Source organism: Anser brachyrhynchus (genome assembly GCF_964034855.1).
Source record: "Anser brachyrhynchus genome assembly, chromosome: 3".
In the NCBI taxonomy this organism is placed as follows: Eukaryota; Metazoa; Chordata; class Aves; order Anseriformes; family Anatidae; genus Anser; species Anser brachyrhynchus.
The window spans coordinates 67074884-67093485 of NC_137696.1; the positions used below are offsets into that span (position 1 = coordinate 67074884).

Sequence of the window (18602 nt, forward strand, 5' to 3'; positions counted from 1 at the left end):
ACCGCATTCTGCAATGTTCTCAAGTCTTGCTTTTTTTTTGATGTGAAAAGTTGCACATCAGGTCTTAAAACTCAAGCCTCATATTCTAGGGCCACAATGATGATTAAGGGCATGGAGAATCCTCTCATAGGAGGAGATGCTGACACACTCTAGCCTGGAGAAGGGGAGAGTTGGGGGAATCTTATCAATGCGCATAAATACCTGAATGGAGGGAATGAAAAAGGAGCCAGACTCTTCTCATTGGCATGCAGTGAAATGAGAAGAGGCAGTGGGGACAAATAAAAATAAAAAACTCCAACTCAGCACATGCATCTTTTTTTTCTCCAATATCTGGTCCCCAATGGAAGACCTTAATGCTTACAGGGGTTATTGTACTTCCATTACATGCATAAATTACATTAAAGCTTAATGTCTTTTTTAGTGGCTTATAAAAGAAATGAACAGGGTAAAAATATCTAAATTCAGGACTTTGAGTCATTTAACAGAATTGTTTGACTGTATTTTATATAGCCTGCCAAAGAAGATGGTAAAGAAGAAGTAGAAAAGGTTGCAGAGGAAAAGGAAGAAAAACAAGAAAAAGAAAAAAGGGAGACAAAAGAAGTGCAGACAGCTGAAATTATTTCCCAGAAATCTCCCAAGAAAATTAAAACTGTGCAGTGTAAAGTGGTTCTCTTGGACGGCACGGAATACAACTGCGATCTAGAGGTAAGGCATCAATTCTTTATATAAAACACTTTTTTATAGAGAAGAAGAAAAACTTTCATTGCATTGAGAGTTTAACAAGTATGTTTTTGTATATCTAATGAGCTCATTACAAAGTTACATTCCCATTACTGTCATTAAGGCTCAGTTAACTTTTCATTTTAAAATTCCATCTTTAAGTATATAACCTTAAAAATGCAGTATGAGGTAAACAAAGATAAAACGCAATAAAGAAAACTGTTCAAAGGTGCTCTCTCTTGCAGCTCAAATGTTTTTTCCTACAAAAGATGAAGGTAGTGTCACGTGTATTAATACAAGTTGTCTTGAGTTATTTAACTTCATTTAAAAATAATAATCTCATCTGGAGATGCATACTTTTAAAGGTTTGCTTCAAAAAAAAATTGTTATAGTTGCAAAATCCAAGTTACAAAAATATGATTAATATTATTCCTCAAAAATGTTCATCAACAAATCTACCATTCAGTTTTGGTGTGCTGATGCTCATGACTAAGTCTGAACGAAGTTCTGTCTTTTCCAGCTTGTTCCTTAGCTTCTTACTTACAGAGTAGCGAATGAATTATAGGTACTGTTGATGAATTAATTTGTTAGGTGGCAAATTCAAACTAAAATTCTTGTTTTAAATTTAATGTGGATTCTGGAAAATGCTTTTTTGAGACTAAAAGCTTCCATGGCTTCAAAAAGTGATTAGATAAATGTTTTGTAGGAAAAAAATGTAGGGAGGTGTTAAACAGAAAGGCACTTGGGCTCAGGAAACCCTAAAGCTGAGGATTCTAGAGATGTAGGAACAATATAGGGATTTCTTGTGTCATGTTTTTATTTTCAAGTTTCCCATGGTCTTCTGTTAGATACAGTGTACTTGTCTAGAATCCTTTTGGTCTGAGTTTTTTATTTTGAGAATTTTTGTGTGAAGTAGTAAGTAGATCTGATCAGCAGGTTTATTCAGGTAATTCTATGAGTAGCTCCTGAAATGTTTCTCTTGTTGACTCTGGGGTGTACAGTATTGTGCACCCCTGCGTTGTGCGAATAGGTCACAGGCTTATCCCTGGACCAATGAATTAAAACCACCATAATTAACATATAAAGAAACTAAGTAAATTTAATGTGTTTGACTGCTGTTGTGTGTCTGAGCAAGTCCTTGTTCTAGTAGGACTAGTATTAGGCAAGATGATGCTTAGTCAACTTAGCTTACTTCTTTCAAAGGAGGTTTTTAAATTTGCATTCTGCTTACTGTGGTGTCTCCAGCCTGTCCAGATGCCTATATCTAATTTCTCTACCTTGCTTTTTGCTTTGTGTCAGTGTGTGTCTCCCTTGCAGTACTGCTATAGTAGTACTGTGGGCCTGAGCTGTGTTGCACTATCCTCGCTACGTACGAGTTGCTCAGCAGACTTGTGGCTGCTTCCCATACAGGAAAGAGAACGCCACAGCTTCTGTTTGCTAGGTGTTCACTGCCTGTTGGCATTGGTAAATCAGCATGCTATTGAGTTATCCAAAACAACTCCCAATAGCTTAAATTAGATGAGAAAGTGTCACTTGTATTGATAATAATACAACCTAAAGCTCTGTTACAGTGGTTTAGTATTATGTATGAAAGGTCTTATGTACACAGACAACAAAAAAAAGCAAATTATGAATGTGTTATACGAGTGCAATTGGAAAACAAAAATCTGCTGGTTAGGATGACGCAGGGGAAATTCCTTCTTTGTTGGAAGCTTTGTCACCAAAAATTGAAGGATGCCTTTGTGCAACTTCTCAGTAAATGTAAAAGAACGAGGTATTTACTCCAGGACATAACATTAAGTAGCTTGTAAAATTAGCTTTCATTTACCCATTGAAGCTTTTTTCTAGTTTCCTGTCATAATCTTTAAACTGATGAACATGATATCCAGGGGTACTTAAAGATCAATTAAAAGTAAATGTTAGGAGGGTACTGCAATCTTCTCCCTCACCTGACCTCTAATTTTAAGGCTTCTGAGAGAAGCCCAGTTTATTCTGACTTTTATAAATGTGCTATTAAAAACAGTACCTTATATACTGAATTTGCAAGATCTCTGCAGGGTGCAGAAGGCTAGGATCAGTGGGATCTCTGAAGAATTAATAGTGAGATTGTTTATGGAAATTCATGAGATTATACTGTTATCAAAACTGATTTTCAGAATAGCATAGAAATGTAGTTTGAGCAGATACTGCATAAAGTTTCTGGATATTATTTCTAAAGCTGAATGTTGAGAACATGGAGAAGCATGTTTTATTGCCTGTTCTTTATTTTGATAGGACAAGGAAACAATTTCTAAAACCCTGTTAGAAGTCAAATATGAATAAATCTATTTTTAAGACTTTCAGAAATGTCATGATGGCTTAAGTTTTATTTCATTTCTTAGTATATCTTTATTTCTTCAAATGTATATTCAGGTAGCACAGAATTGCTTATTCATTGTTTGACAATATGAAATACTCCCTGGGAATACTTGGCTGTAGTTTGCTGGAATTTTTAAAGAGTATTTTATCGTTGGTAGCGGTGCAAACTTTCTGGAGCCTTCATTTGTCAAATAAGTCCTATTCCCGATGTTAAAACCAAACACTTTCAGTGTATGTTTCTTCAAGTACAATATTTCAGCTGTCCAGGCATCTCTACCTGATGGTCTCAAATGTACGCCACTTCACCATAAGCTAAATCCAGCTGTGGAAAAGCAATAGTGAAGGCATCGTTGATGTTAGTTGTCTACATGCTTTTTGAGCTGTGTCAGCAGAAGAAAAGGTTTTATCACAATAAACAAAACACGAACATGAAAAATACTCTACAGAATAATTGTTCTCCAGAACAAATTGTGTAGGGTTTTGCATACCAATGTTCTGAAGTTGAAGGAATTCTGTCTCTAAAAGCTCTTGAAAAATGTTTATACATATGTTTGTATTTAGAGGCAGATGGGGTGTGTGTGTGTGTGTATATATATTATATTTTTTCAACAGATTTCTGAAAGTAAATAAATATAGAAAATTGACACAGATGGTGTAATAACTGCAGAGTACTTCTTTTGCTTCCACTGAAGCCAGGATGTTTAAGTCTGTTTAAATCTGAATGGTATCTCTGTATTAATTGAAGGCTATGAATTGCATCGGCCTGGGCTTTTTCACCAGCCAAAAATGAGACAATGCATAATGCGATGACATCCATCACGATACATTTAAAGTGGTAAACAAGATTTCTAATCACTTTCTAATTCACTTTCACAACTGAAAAAATATTAATCTGCAGATTAATCTTAATCTTGTTTCCTAATTATTGTAATAAATCTTTGCTATAAGAACAAGTAAAAATCAAGGAGGGTGGGGGGAGTGATGAAGTGGAATAGGAACAACCTGGTTTATATATTCATTTGAATCATGTTTCTAGGACATGAGGGCTGCTGACTGCAATTTTACAAAATATTTTTCTTAAATACAAGTAGCTTTTATACCTGACTACTGTACAAAATATTAAAATTCTCAGAAAACTGTTTCAACTGATAACTGAAACTTCAATTTCCACTCTCTGCAGTAGATCTTATTAGATGAGTTTCTGGTACGGATCTTTTCTTTAGTCTTCCTTTAATGTTTTGTGTTTGAGTGAATGATGATGGTTCATTTCTGCTTTACAAAGTAACAGTGTATAATCATACAAGACTAAAAAAGCAACTAAAAAACCCTCTGCAGTCTAAATACAAATTGCAAAGCTCAGTTTCTGTTTATTGTTTCTTTATTAAATCAAATTTCAGGGTGATTTTCAGAGTTAGGACATTCCTTATGCTTCTTCTAGTTCTTGCTCTGTACTGTACACAAACTTAATTATATTTTATTGTTAGAGATGCTTCTACAAATATTTTTACTTGCTAAAAAGGAAATAAAACTGGAAAAGTACTTTGCTTTCACTACTTTTGTTTCACAGTCAGAAACCTGTCTCTTTCTAATTGACATCTCTTCATAAGTGCATTGATAGTATGACAATTAACAATCGAGCTTAAGCTAGCTTGTAGTTGGTGATATAACTGGGAGGAGAGGCTGATGTATCAGAGGGGCTGTGCTGCTGCTCAGAGGGACCTGGACAGTGTCTAGGACTGGGCAAAGAAGGATCTCGGTACAGGAAATGCAGAGTCCTACACCTGGGAGGAATAACCCTATGGGCTGACTGGCTGGAAAGCAGCTCTGCAGAGAGAGAGCGAGCCATGGGGTCCTAGTGGACAAGGGAAGGGGAAGGGGCACTGACAGGTTCCTGGACTGCAGCAGGAAGAATTTGGCTCAAAAGAGGTGGTCCTTCTCCGCCCAAGTTCTCTAATTGTGCTATGGCAAAAGCCAAAAACATTAGGGCCCTTGGTGGGAAAAGACTCAGGAACCGTACGGGTTTGTATCACAGTATGTCGAGTTAACAATTCTTTTTAAAAGCTCTGTCATCTCCCATTGAATAGTTTGTCCCTTTATAGTTTTTTTCCGGTGTATTTGAATGGAAAAACAACATAGCTTTTATATACATATAAAAAATATATGTATACAAGTGATTACTTGTATACATATACAAGTGATAATTCCTTCTGGAAGGATGAGAAAAGTGAAAGGGATCATTTATGTGTAAATATTGTCTAAGGAAAAGCTGTGTTCTCAGCTAAATGAATACTATTGCTTGTTCTGTGACCTCCTATGGGAGAAAAAGCAAGGTTGAATTTTCAGTTTGTTCTCTTTGCAAGAAAAAAGTCCAGACCTTGCCTTTTTTTTCCACATAGACAATAGCTATTACTCACACTGTTTGAAGAAATATGCTTTCCAATTCAAAGTCTATGCATTTTGCCAGATCTATGGCTTTGATTTCCATGTAGCCTTCTTACTTCTGTTATTCTATACATGTACTTGGGTTCCATCCTTCTCTATGAACTTGGTAAATTCAGAAGTGAAAACAAGGGGACTCCAAAGAGTGCACGTATTAGATGTGATATGTGGGGATGAGTGGGAAATAAATTCATCTACTCCAGGTCTGGGTTATGGATAAAAGAACTCAAATCCTCTTTTTGTGGTGCTAGAGACTTGGAAGTTCTGTCTCTGGAATCTGCATCCCTTAAGAGTTTTCTTAGAGTTTTGTGATGCCATCATTTGGAGAGAATAGGGAAGAAGCCCAGGAACTCTTAAGAAGTTTTGTTTTCAGCCTGTTGCATAGTTATCTGTCATGATTAGCTGCATAACATGCTATATGAGATGCCTTTATTTCCTCTATTAACTTACAGTTCTTATAGTGGCTGGTGTTACTTATTTCAACTTGCTCGATTATAACCCATAAGTAATGGCAAATTGCAGAGATCTTCCTTCAAAGATTATGTCCAGTATTGAAGTATTTAACACTGAGTGGTTGAGACTGACACATCTGTCACTTTCTCCAAACGCTTCTTAAATTGTTTTATGCGTGGAAGATTTAATTATATGCTGCAGAAATGTTATTTCTGTATAATGTGTATTTATGTGACATGCAGAATGCATTGAGAGAGATTTCTGAGTAAACAAAATCCTAATGACTTCTCTTTCTGCGTTTAAATGCTTCCGAAAGCTAATTTCTGTATGTCATCTTTCAAACGTGTTGTCATTTGCTGGTGAGTACCACAGAACAGAAACTGATAGGAGGTGCTCTGTTAGAAAATGTTAGCTGCCTCAGTGTGTTAAAGCTAACTTATATTTGAAATTGCTTATGGAGAGGGATGGAGGGAATTGTTCACTTAGAGCAAATCAGCACATTTTTACTATGATATAGAGACATCTTTGCAAATGACTGTATAATTTGATTCTGTTATAGTTCAGAATTAATCACAAAATGTTGCTCTTGGAATACACATACATTTGTACCCTTCATGTTTCTTTGCCACTTTGTATGCTTTGGGTATTGATAATTGCTGTGTGTTTTTCTTTTTTTTTGCAGCTGCCTAGTGTTTGACTAGGGAGTTCTCTCTTTTGGCTTGTTTTTGCATGTCTTTCCCATTGCCCAGGGCATACCTGACATGGTAGATGTTTGGCTTCTAACATAAAGCACATCTCAGATATTTCTTTTATTGAGGGTTACTTTGTAAATTAATTTATCACCTTTGAGAATTATCTTTGTTCTTTTGCCCTTAGAACTCTTTATTTTGCCTTAGTAGATCTTCTGACTGGTGTCAACTTGCCAGTCTGAACTTAGTTAAGTCAATAATTCTTTTTATAAAGAACTTCTTAAGCAGATATTTCAGCTTCTTTGGTGACACTTTCCTTCAATTTTTTTCTATATTCTTTTATTATTCTGCTTTTGTAGATGCAAATTGGAAATACCTGGTTTATAGCCTGTTTCTTTAATATAGCTTCTAGAAATTTTCTTGTCTGAACACCAGTTCTGACAACCTTTAAGGTTGCTGTCCACCAGAAAAGTTGGTGTAGTGAAGCTAAGCTTTGTAGCAAGTGAAATCTATTCCTCAGTTCTTTTAAACTCGATACTCTTACTCTTGTGGTGCTTCGTGGTCTTTGATTTTGCCAAAACTGAACAGTAGTTAATTCTAATGCCAGTGTCTCTGGTATTTGTTCTGAGAAGTTAAAAACTGTAAGTGGGACTAGTGTTCTAGTGTTACAAACGTTGATACCAGCCACTCTTCAAACTTGCTTAATTTTGGGGAACTAGGAAAGTTCCATAAGGAAGCAAAATAACCTCCGTTGAAACGTTATATTTAAGTCCTTTAACTTTTAGTCTAAAGCACATGAAATTGCTTGTTGGGTTCCATGATAACAAAATAGGTTGGTTTTCTGTGTCCCATAACTTGAAAATAAAAATGTCCAAAGCTACTTATCACATAAATTTCTTAGAGATAAATAAGGGAATGTGATAAATAAGGGAATAATATTCTGTGGAAGTATTTAACTAAAAACGAGTTGTCTACACGGTACGTGCATGTGTAGAGAACATTAACAATATATTCAATTTATTTTAACCTTAAAACTATCGTAGCTTTTAAGGATGGTTTCCATGCGTTCTCAGATTCTTCACAGAAATCTGTAAATGACTAGAGAGGAAGAAAGGGAAAAACTGTTGTTTGAGTAGTTTTGGAGGAACATGAATTAAAACAACTTTCACAGGTTGTGAACTCCTAGTAACTTTCAGTTACCTTTTATGGCTTTCTTTCAAGTGAATTAAGTTCACTCACAGGAGTGGCAACATGTAAGTGGGACAGACTTGTGAAAGCATGTGGGGATGAAAGATGTCTAGTCTAAAGATGTCTTTTGTCTTTGTCAAAAGTTCTAAATCACTGAATTATTGTACTTGAAATGACAGACATTCACCATCGCAGGTTCATGATTCAATAGTGTAATATTTGTGGGAAGTAACGTCAGTTTAATAGCTTGAGTGAAATGCTCAAAACGAATTTCTAAGATGCAAATTATTTGTTTTTTATTTTTTATTTTTAGCATAGTGCAGATTACGTAATTCTGATGAACTCCTTTCCTGATAACTGACATCTATGAGAGCAGGTGCAAGTTCTCATTCTCTTAGAGTGGTCTAAGTGTTCCTCTTGCTTTGAGGAGAAAGCTATTTTTGAAGCTTTTCTTTTTCTGTGGTTTCTTAGATAGTTGTAAGGAAACTTCTCTGTTATATTTGGGATCTGTGATAAAGGCTTGTTCAGATTTTCTTCTGTAAATGTGATCTTGGTTTTAGTAGAGGATAACATTTCCACTTAAAAAAAAAATGTTAACTGTATAATAACTGCTAGTTAGAAGCAAATGTAGATCACGTTGGGTTTGTTTACTGCATTCAGTCAGTGGTCTAATTAAATATTTATAACAAAAGGCATTTAAAGGATGCCAGCACTGACCACATTTTATGCACGTATGAGCAACTGAAATATATTGGAGATGACGGAAGGGTCCTATGGTTACTTAGTTTGCTTATACAAAATAAAATTGTGTTTGTTTAATGTACAGTTAAGATCATTTTTTAACCCTGAATTAAGAAAAATGTGATTGAAGTTGATATGGATCAGATGTTTAATTATAGTTGGGCTTTTATTTGCAAATCTTTATTTTTTGACTGTTCAGATGTGCAGACTAGTGTTTGGATAAACTTAAGTGATCCGCTTGAAGTATGAACTTTTTTTACTTAGAAAAAGAAATACAGGGGTGACATAAAATTTCACACATTTTGAAAACTTTGGTACAGATTCAAGAGATGCTACTAAAAGTAACGTTTACATGTGAAGTCATCTCAAAGCCAAAGGAGAGACGAGCCTTGTGCGGAGGTTGGACATTAGTATGGCCTTTCAGGGCTGGCTGCCTTGGCACTGATCCTCCCATCTTGCTGAGGAGGGGGAGTGTGAGAGTGGCCTGGGGGCACCCGGCCTGCTGGGAGCTCAACCCACCACGCTGACTTCTACTAAGCTGAAGGGGCGGCTGTTGAGAAAAATGGTTACTTCAAACTGCTAGGGGAAGGAGTTATCTGTATTTCTGAAGAGTAAAACCTGTGAGAGTACTGACTTAAGATTCCCAGCTCCCTTTTTCAAGTGACTGGGACTTCTAAGCTCCATTGACTCTCTGTGATGCTTTGGCAACTCATTGTGCTCATCTTATAAATGTGTCATTTGAAAGTTTTCTGATCCTCAAGACTGTAACGTCTGCTGAACAATGCAGTCTTGAAGGATCAAGTTTGGACTGTTGGAGAATAAAAAAAACAATGCCTGCACTATTTGCTCTGTGCATACCTTTTCTCCCCCTTCCCTCCCCTCCCAGCCTTAACATTTTGTACAGTGCAATGGGGCTGCAGTGAGAGGCACACTTGAGGCACTTGTGAGAGCTCTGTCTGCGGGACACAATAACTGCAGTGTTGCCAGGGCCTACTCAGAGGCAGTCGATGGCGTTTCTTTGGAATTGCAGTAGTGTATGGCATCTACTGAAATCTGTGGGATAAGCAAATGCAGAAATTCCTCTGAGCTGCCAGGCCTCGGAAAATGCCATGTTGTGGCCTCGCTGGTAAATGCCACAAATAGCAGAACAGTCATGTAGGGCTTGGTTCAAAAGGCGAGACTGCATGCTGTTCATGTTCAAATGTTCCACCAACAGGCTGTATTTTAACTGTGGAAAGAAATTCTGATGTTCCCCACCCCTGGTTATGTATTGCAAGCCAATTGCTCTAAAACGTTTTGCCTCTTGTCAGCAGCCATCTCCAGTACAATTTTTCCCTAAAATCTGGCACACAGAAACAAGACATAGGCCTGTTTTTCATTACCAGTGATAGGAAGACACAGGATAACCATGTTTACATTCTCAGTCATTCTCAGTTACTGGTGTGGGAAGAAAAGATAGAACTTCAGGGCTAATTGCAACTTACTAAAGCTATATTATTCAGAGCTGCAAAAAGCAGCCTTTTTAGGAGTGTGCTAAAACTTTTGTCTTTCATTGCTATTATAAAATAGTAGACTACAATATTAAAACTAACCTCAAATAAAAATATTTTTTTGTTACTACAACAGATTTTTGTTCGAAGGAATTAACTTCTTTAAGAGTTGGTTTTGATTTAAGACTTTGGTTTCTTTGACTTGCCCCTCAAAATCTCTGCAATGTTGACAGACCTATTTGTGCTCTGCTTGTTGCTTGTATGGTGTTCCTACTGGCCTGATCACCTGCTTTTAGTGGTCTGCTTCATATTTTTTTTTTGTTTCTTCAAGAACATGCTTTGGTTTTCATAGAGCCATAGAATGGTTTGGGTTGGAAAGGTCATTTAGAAACCAGCTAGTTCCCACCCCCCTGCCATAGGCAGGGACACTTCCCAGTAGACCAGGTTGCTCAAAGCCCCATCCTGCCTGGCCTTTAGGTAAAACTGAAGACCTATAAAAAAACAATTTAAGAACTATTTAGCTGGGATTAAAGGTGTGCAATACTTAAGTTAAAAATGGTACTGAATTTTTCTTGTACAAGCAAGTCAACTTCTTTGAATTGGAAAATAATTTAAATGTCTTTATTTTTAACTGTGATATGTATAGCTTGAAAATATGATAAACAGAGTATCATAAGAAAGCTGACAGCTTTATAATCTTTTTTATTGGTACTTTAAAATTTCCTGACTAGTCCCATCTAATTATAGTACCTGTTGTGCAGCCTGTTTCATCAGTGGAATATGTTCATAAAATCAAATGTTTACTGATAGTACTTTTCTTTTTTTCAGAAAAGAGCAAAAGGCCAAATACTGTTTGACAAAGTGTGTGAGCATCTCAATTTACTGGAAAAGGACTACTTCGGGCTGCTGTTCTATGAGAATTCAGATCAGAAGGTAAGCCTGTATTAGACCTTTTGTTTTTCCCCTACATTGCTACTGACTTGAATAGTTTAGAGCGGGATATTTTATTAAATTTACAAACATTTAAGTAAACCATTACAAAACTTCAATTCTAGTTTGCTGTAAACTTGTACCATGTGCAATATACTGATGTGTATGTTAAGATACCTAACAAAGATTCCATTTATTACTTCACAGCGTGTAATATTTAAAATATACACATTTCTGGAAAAAAAAATTGGATAGTTCCTAGGCTTTATTTTGGAATGGTAAAATAGTATGCCATACCTGCCAGTGAAGATAGGAAACTTTAATATCATTCCCTTAACAACCTGCCAAACTCCCCAAAGTTTAATTTGTAACCCTTTTAAAAATACAAAGACAAACAAAACTGATAATAAATAATACAAACAAATCTATCTTTAATCTGGCTTTCTAAAAATTTCAGTCTTTTCTCACATGTGCTTAATAATGCTTTGACAAGGAGCAAGAAGGACATCTTGTCCCTAAGTCTGTAACTATTAGGCCTTAATTGTTTCTTTTCCTATTAATTTTAAGTTTAAAAAAAAGTCATTTGAAAAGATGAGACTGGGGCTAGCCTCTCGCCAGCATTGGATGCTAGCTTTAGTAATGAAGAGGTGTTTTGGTATAACTACATTCAAATAAGATCTCTTCAATACCTTTTGGTAGCATATTTTCTGTCATCTTTTACATTTGTTTGTATGTGGTGAGCACATTTAGATTGTTGAGTTGAGGAAAAAAAATTTAAATCAGCTGTTGGTATTCATTCTACTAATTACTAAGAGCCAATTAGCTTCTCCCAGCATCTGAATGTTTGTGGCTAGTTATGGACTAGTTTTCACTGTCTGATAACTTAAGATAAACCTTTATGATCTTTTCTATCATAAAGAACAAACTAATAACTGCAAATTGAAATGGAAAAATGTAATTCTTTTGATTTTAATCTCAATCTTTTTTTGTGGCAGAAAGCATCATTACATGAGTATATGTACTATATACTCACTGTATATATGCATTATACTTAGTGGAGACATTCTTGCTTTTTTTCATGTTTTCTTATTCCACTTTTGCATTTGAAATGAAGTCTAATTTAGTAATCGGAATAAATTTGACTTTTTGACAACTTCTATTCAAATACAGTTGTTTTCTAGACTTTTGCTTTGCTGGAGACCTTTTGTGAAGCAAAGAGCAAAATACTTGATTCCTCTGGGTTAAAGATTTCCATGCGTAAAATGGGCTTGATGTATTTTTACTTGAATATTGTATTTTTGTTTGTGATTTATAAAGCATTTATAGAAATTGGACCATCTTCATTGTAACAAGGAAGAGCATCCAAGTTGATCCTCTGAGTAATACCATAATCTATTATTTTTTGTTGTCATTTACAGTCCCTGTATTTGTGCTACTTAGTATTCTTGGCAATACATGAGTGTACACACGCAGTAAAACATAGGACAGTCTCCTCACTGACAAGAAAGGAGATATCTAATAACAGATGTGGGATCCTTGAATTATACCAGGAAACAGCACATTTGAATAGATCTTAAGTCGTGGAATTGGGGAGCCTTCGGCTTTTTCAAATAGAGCTGGAAAGTTTGGATTGGTGCAGAGTATGTCAATTTTTTTTTCTAATGCACCTCTAGTTTGACTAACAGACTTCTTGGTATTCCTCAGTCATGTGAATGGAGGAACCCAGTGTCATACCTTTAAAAGAGCCATTTTTTCTATATATATGAGGGTTTGTGTATATATTTCCATTTATCAGTGATACCTGCCTATATCGTAGCTACCATATGAAGTTTAAGGCACACCAAGAATGATGTGAAGTTAGTTGTCCAAATTAGCTAACCTTTCAGTGAACCACAGAAATTTGGTAGGGACAGTTACTGAAATATTTAAGCTCGTTCTGGCTTCCTTAAAAACTGTGGTCAACCAGTGGATTTCTTAGAAAGATCTTCAGTTGGTGAAAGAACTCCAGGTGGTCTTTAGGCACTTAGTTTGCAAACAGATATTGAGCAGAGTCGAACTACTGTATTCCCTGGATTACTCACTCAGATGTCTTTCAAAGTCTGAGAGGGAAAAGGAAAGAACATTCAGTTTTGGACCGGCAAAAGGAGGTACTTTACCTAAATTTCCCAATTTGAGTTTGTTTTCTAATTGTTCTTTGAATCTACAGCATTTGATGCTTGTTCAACAGGGATTGTCTGTTTTACCTATTGCTGTTCATTTGTAAGCTTTTCATTTTAATTTGATTTTCAAAGTTATTAGAGCAGTGCTTATCTTGTACAATTGGCCTATATTTTACAAACTTAGGTACGTGTGCAAGATGATGACTGTTGTATTCTTTACTGTTGTTTTAACTGACACTTCTAAAAGTACTGATTGTTTGGTTTTGCTTTCTTTCCTCAACAGTTAGCATTTTGTGATCACTAGATTAGAGACAGGGGAATTTGTGATGTGCAAAAGGCTAAGGAAGACACAAGGTTGTGTAATGACTTAAAGCCAAAAAAAAAATTAAAAGAAAAAAGTCCTAGTGGTCCTAGTTTGAGTTTTCTGGAACTCTTTAATAGGTAGGCAATTCTTGGAGTTCATATTTGAGATACGGATCAATATCATATTTGAGATATGGATTGTTTTTTAATCTCGGTATTTAAATGGGTACCGTCTGTAACCAGTTTTCTGTTTTCCTCCTCTGATTAAATAGAATGTAAGTACAAATTTTCTGATAAAACAAATTTAAAATTGAATAAGCTATCAAATCATATTTCATATGGCTTTGCTAAAGCTGTGGAAGTTTGCTTTGTTTCTGACTGTGAGTACATTAAACTCTACTGAGTTACAGTATTAGAGGAATACTAAAATCACAAATTGACCAAAAAAAAGGTAGAAAAAGTATAAAGTAGAGGCAGATGATGATCTCGCTGTTAGAGACTGCATAGTTATAACTCTTTCTTACATAATAAAATCTACAGCAATATATTCAGCAAGACACTCTTGAAGATCCCAGGCTGAAGTACCACATTTAGGAATGTAATTTGTTGTAGTGCCTTTAGTCAATTGAGACTCCCAAAAGTCAAAGTATGGCTTAGGTGGCCTATTTCATCTCCTGATGTGTAACTGGTGTGGATGTGAGGCTCTGCTGCAGCTCTAAGTTGTAGTTGCCAGATGAGCGGGAATACCCAGGTTTCCAAAAAAGACTATGAAAGCCTGGGCTTCAGCATGAGAGAGTTATGCCCCCCAACAACCAACTGCCATTTCTTTCATGCTTGTAAATATGAAATTGTATAGCTACACAGAATGGGATCAGTAAGATAGATGCATGTATTTTTGTTAGTAAAGGGACCTTTTTAATACATGGATGAAGACCTTTTATATTGTTTGTAGAATGTTAAACATTTGTGGTATGTCTTTTTAATAGATCCTGTGCCTCTGTCTTAGCACTTTCACATACATCTCAACTTCCTTTTATTCTTTTCTAAGAAAGAAAAAACCATATAACATCTCACGTATTGATTTAATTAACGGATGGGTTGAGGATGCTGATCAGTTGTGTTCAGTGGTATCTGCCACAGAACGCCTAGAGACTTGGAGCTTTTGCTAGTTTTAGGGGCTGGCCTTCTCTTTTGTTCACCTCTCTGTATAAAGATCAAGTCTGAATTCTTTTTTCGTCTTGGTACCAGTTATTTCTGATACTTTTTTTCCAGTTATAACTATTGCCCCTTGAGATTAAAATGCAACAAATCTGACCTCCATCCCAGTCAGTACTAAATGCTGAATGATGTGTGTTTTCTCATTCTTATGCAGTCATCACAGCCACTCATTTAGGAGCCAGCTGTTGAGCTAGAGAGCAGCTGTGGGGTGTGGAAACTCAATGCCAGGCACTCTTTTGAATTAGAGCTGCTCCCTAATGCACCATTGGGGTACCATTGGAGGAGAAGTCCCATTAAGTTTTCTCTATGGGTGTTCTGTGCAGCTGGGAGAGATGTTATGTTTTCATATCAGACCAATTTTTGTTAGCTTTCATAGACGTTTTAAAGCTATTTAGGTAAAGTTAATGATTTTTTTTGTGGCTTTAGTTATATTTATTCGCTTAAAGTTTAGTGATTTTATTGCATTACACCCTCAAAAGTTCATGAATGCTCCATTCATGCTGTAATTGGTCTGCAAAAGTGTTAGAAAGCTTGTGCTCTTATGTTCTGGGCACCAGCTGGAAATGCTGCTTTTCTGGATTTGTACAAAATACTCTTGTGCTGGTAGAGAACGTTTTGTTGTTCTTTGACAATTCATTACTTTGTCTTATCTATAACCTTACCATTCATAAATTAAACAAATAGATTTTTGCCTACTGGAGCAACGTAGTGTGCATACACTTTGCCTTTTGTGTTGAAAGACAGACCTGCCTATTCTGTGCTGAGGTCTATTTCAGGGTAGATTCTTCAATAGTGTTTGTTTTACTTGTAACAAAAGGCACAGATGCAAAACAACCCCCCCCCCCCCCCCCCCCAAAAAAAAAGTAATTACACATAAAAAATGGAATACAAACATCTGATTTTATTTGATAGAACAGTAATGAAAGTAGATGATGAAATCTGCTTTCAATAAGCCTACTGCAGGTTTGGAAAATCAGAAAATGAACTGTATTGAAAATAGTTTCATTTAAAGAAATGAATTTCTTTTTTTAAAAGAGTTTATTCTCATTTTGCAGCATATTCTGTTTTGTATGTTTTCTTCCACTTTGTAAAAGCAGAGGTAAAAGATAAAGCACTGAAAATAACATACTCATGCTTCCTAGTTTTCTGCTGTAATTGTCACACTACATAACTATTTGTTACTTTATACTACCCTTAGTCTAAAATTTAAGAGTTTAAGGTAGTTTTAGTTACCCTTGTAATCAGAAGAATACGGCTTTGTATCGTTGGGAATGGAGTTAATACCAAAACTGAAAACCAGGATGATAACTGTAGCTGAAATGGGTCTCCACTAAAATCTTTGAAGACTTCATGTCTTTCGAGGCCTGTCCTTGTCAAGGTTCTTCCAGCAGGTAGTATTTTTTCTGATTTAAGCAAAATGAATTTTGTCCAGATATTTTTGAAGGAATGTTGTCTCTTCCTTTATAACAATATTATGGACTGTGTATCTCTGGAATCGTTATAACAGTTATGAGATGTAGAGGTTGCAGGCTTTTTAAAGCAAGAAATGTGGAATTATCCATGTGTTTTAATTAATTACACCTATAACAAATGATAGTGTTTTGGTTTTTGCATTTATTTTTTAAAGAGTATTTGTCTAATGCAGACATTCTGCATTAATGACAAAACTAGATTAAGGTTATTTACAACAACAATCTTAGTATTTTGGGTCATGTTCACAGAAGCCATGTCCTTTACCAGCAGAGATAAACAGTAAGTAAGGATTTGCTGCAGTGTTAAAATATCATGTGTATCACATTCTCCTAATGCATATAGACCCATAAAAGTGTGGTATAGCACACTGTTCCTGAAATGGACTTATTTTGAGTTGGAAAGTGTGCAGTAGACTGATTTTTATATGGTTGTGGAAAACAATTATTGGTGTCTACAGTTTGGCATCACAGACTGAAAGGTGAGTCACAGTGTACTCAATACCTGGTACTTGGCTAGGTTAGGCAAGAAACATTGACAGAGATGCATCCTTAGCAACGTTTGTGCTGGCACTGAGGTCCCTGCTGACCTTGAGGCCGCTGTTACCTGCAGTGGACTGTTGAAATGCAAATGTTGACCTTGACCTTGCAAGTTAGTTGCTAGCTCCTCACTACTTTGCACACTTCTGCTAATGAAGCATACTCAGTTTGGCTGACAGACTGGCTGTGTGTGCATATGTGTGCATGTATTTGTTCATGTATGTTTGTGTCTGTCTATGGGAAATAAACATTCAAATGCTGTGTAAAATAAATGTTCAGTAACTGCAGTTAAAAGGCTTATATTTCTAGTCTCTTGATCTATTTTGTAATGTCTATGGGTAAAATTTGTGAACAGGATTGTTTGAATTACAGATGAATGCATGTTACTGATTTCTCATTCTCAAATTTCAAAGTTATGTTTTGGGATCAATCACAAAAAAAGGTCTGCATAAGTAACAATAGTAATTGAAATGCTATAACCACCTTAATAGGTAGTACAAAATACTATATGCTATATGGAAAATTTTCTTAATTTGCATTGCCTAAAATAGAGCAAAGCTTATAGTTTTGAACCTTGTGTATCAGCATTAATATCATACAAGTTAATAGAGAACTTTGCTGTGGGGAAGCTTAGAAAAAAAAAACATGAAACTTGATTATTTTTTTCCAAGCACCTTTGAATGTTATCAGAGCTAAAATGTATATAATTTAAGACAACAGGAATAGTAGATCTCTAGAGATTAAGAGAAATCTCATATTAAATGACTCTCTGAGTATGTAAGCGCTGACATGTAGAGATTATGTAGTTGTTCATGAAGTCTGCTTATGCCAATAAAAGGAGAGAGACAATTGTATATGTCAAATGTAATGTGCTAGCAAAGACTATCCAATTTCCAAAATTACAGGGCATAAATAGTCTAAAGCAATAAAATAAGCCATGAAGGCAGTGGCATCATACAGTATCACTTATGTGCATAGATGGGGAGACTTGCTAGCAAATCACAAGTTGAATTTTAGAATTTTCTGGGAAATTTTAAAGTAGAACAGAAGTCTAAACAATACGAACTTTGTAGTGTATGAAATTACTTCATTTTCGCTGTGAAATTATTTTAAATGTTTGTTATTTTTTTCAGAACTGGTTAGATTCTTCAAAGGAAATTAAGAGACAAATTCGAAGTAAGTACTTACGTATTTGGATGTTATGTCCCCTTCTTTTTGCTCACAGAAAATTTCTTTCTGAACTCAGTAGTCTGGATGTTGATTTAATTGAAACAGCATTAAAAGAATTTATATCTGATGACATTCAGCCTTAAAACAAAAAGCAAAGCTTCTATTTCTGTCCACTGTCCAATAAGGAGAGAAAGGATCACTCAGACTTCTGCTGTAGAAGTTAATGACCATAGTGGCTGCTGACCCAAATTTTTCTGTATTGCATTTGACTAATCAGTAGATATCTTTTGCATCCCAAAACAGTAGATGTTATTCAAATTTTGGTGCTGATATTTGGGTTATGAAATGGAAAAAGTTAACTTGCAGAAATGGTCATGGTTGATGCTGTAAGGCTTTCAAACTTCAAAGACTCACCAGAAGAACATGAAATTACAAAATAAGAATCAGTATGTCTTACAGAAGGTGTATATTTTTTAAACCTGATCAGTCCAGCACCATTTCCACAATGGAAATGGATTAGAGAGAGAGAGAGCTTGGAACCTCAGACTACTCCCTGGAATGTTTGACTGAATCTGTTTAGATCTTTCTGCTTCCCTTATGAAGTATACACAGAGTAACTTATTTTACTCTGTTTCCATAAAAGTCTGTCAAGTATTTCACTCGGCATGCAGCTGTTGTAGTAGACAGGAGCAAATGGTGAGTATGTTTAGGAAATACTCTTTGAGTTTAAATGTC

General features: G+C 35.6%; 1 protein-coding gene across 22 annotated transcripts in view; it reads left to right on the forward strand.

Moving 5' to 3' along the window:
• Nucleotides 1-18602, forward strand: part of EPB41L2 (erythrocyte membrane protein band 4.1 like 2) — a 113166-nt gene that overhangs the window by 50672 nt on the left and 43892 nt on the right. For all 22 annotated transcript variants that reach the window (XM_080583834.1, XM_080583824.1, XM_080583823.1 and 19 more), the window contains 3 exons: nt 511-705; nt 10907-11011; nt 17831-17873. In XM_080583834.1, the coding sequence (XP_080439960.1) occupies nt 511-705; nt 10907-11011; nt 17831-17873 (343 nt within the window). The remainder of the gene's footprint in view (nt 1-510; nt 706-10906; nt 11012-17830; nt 17874-18602) is intronic.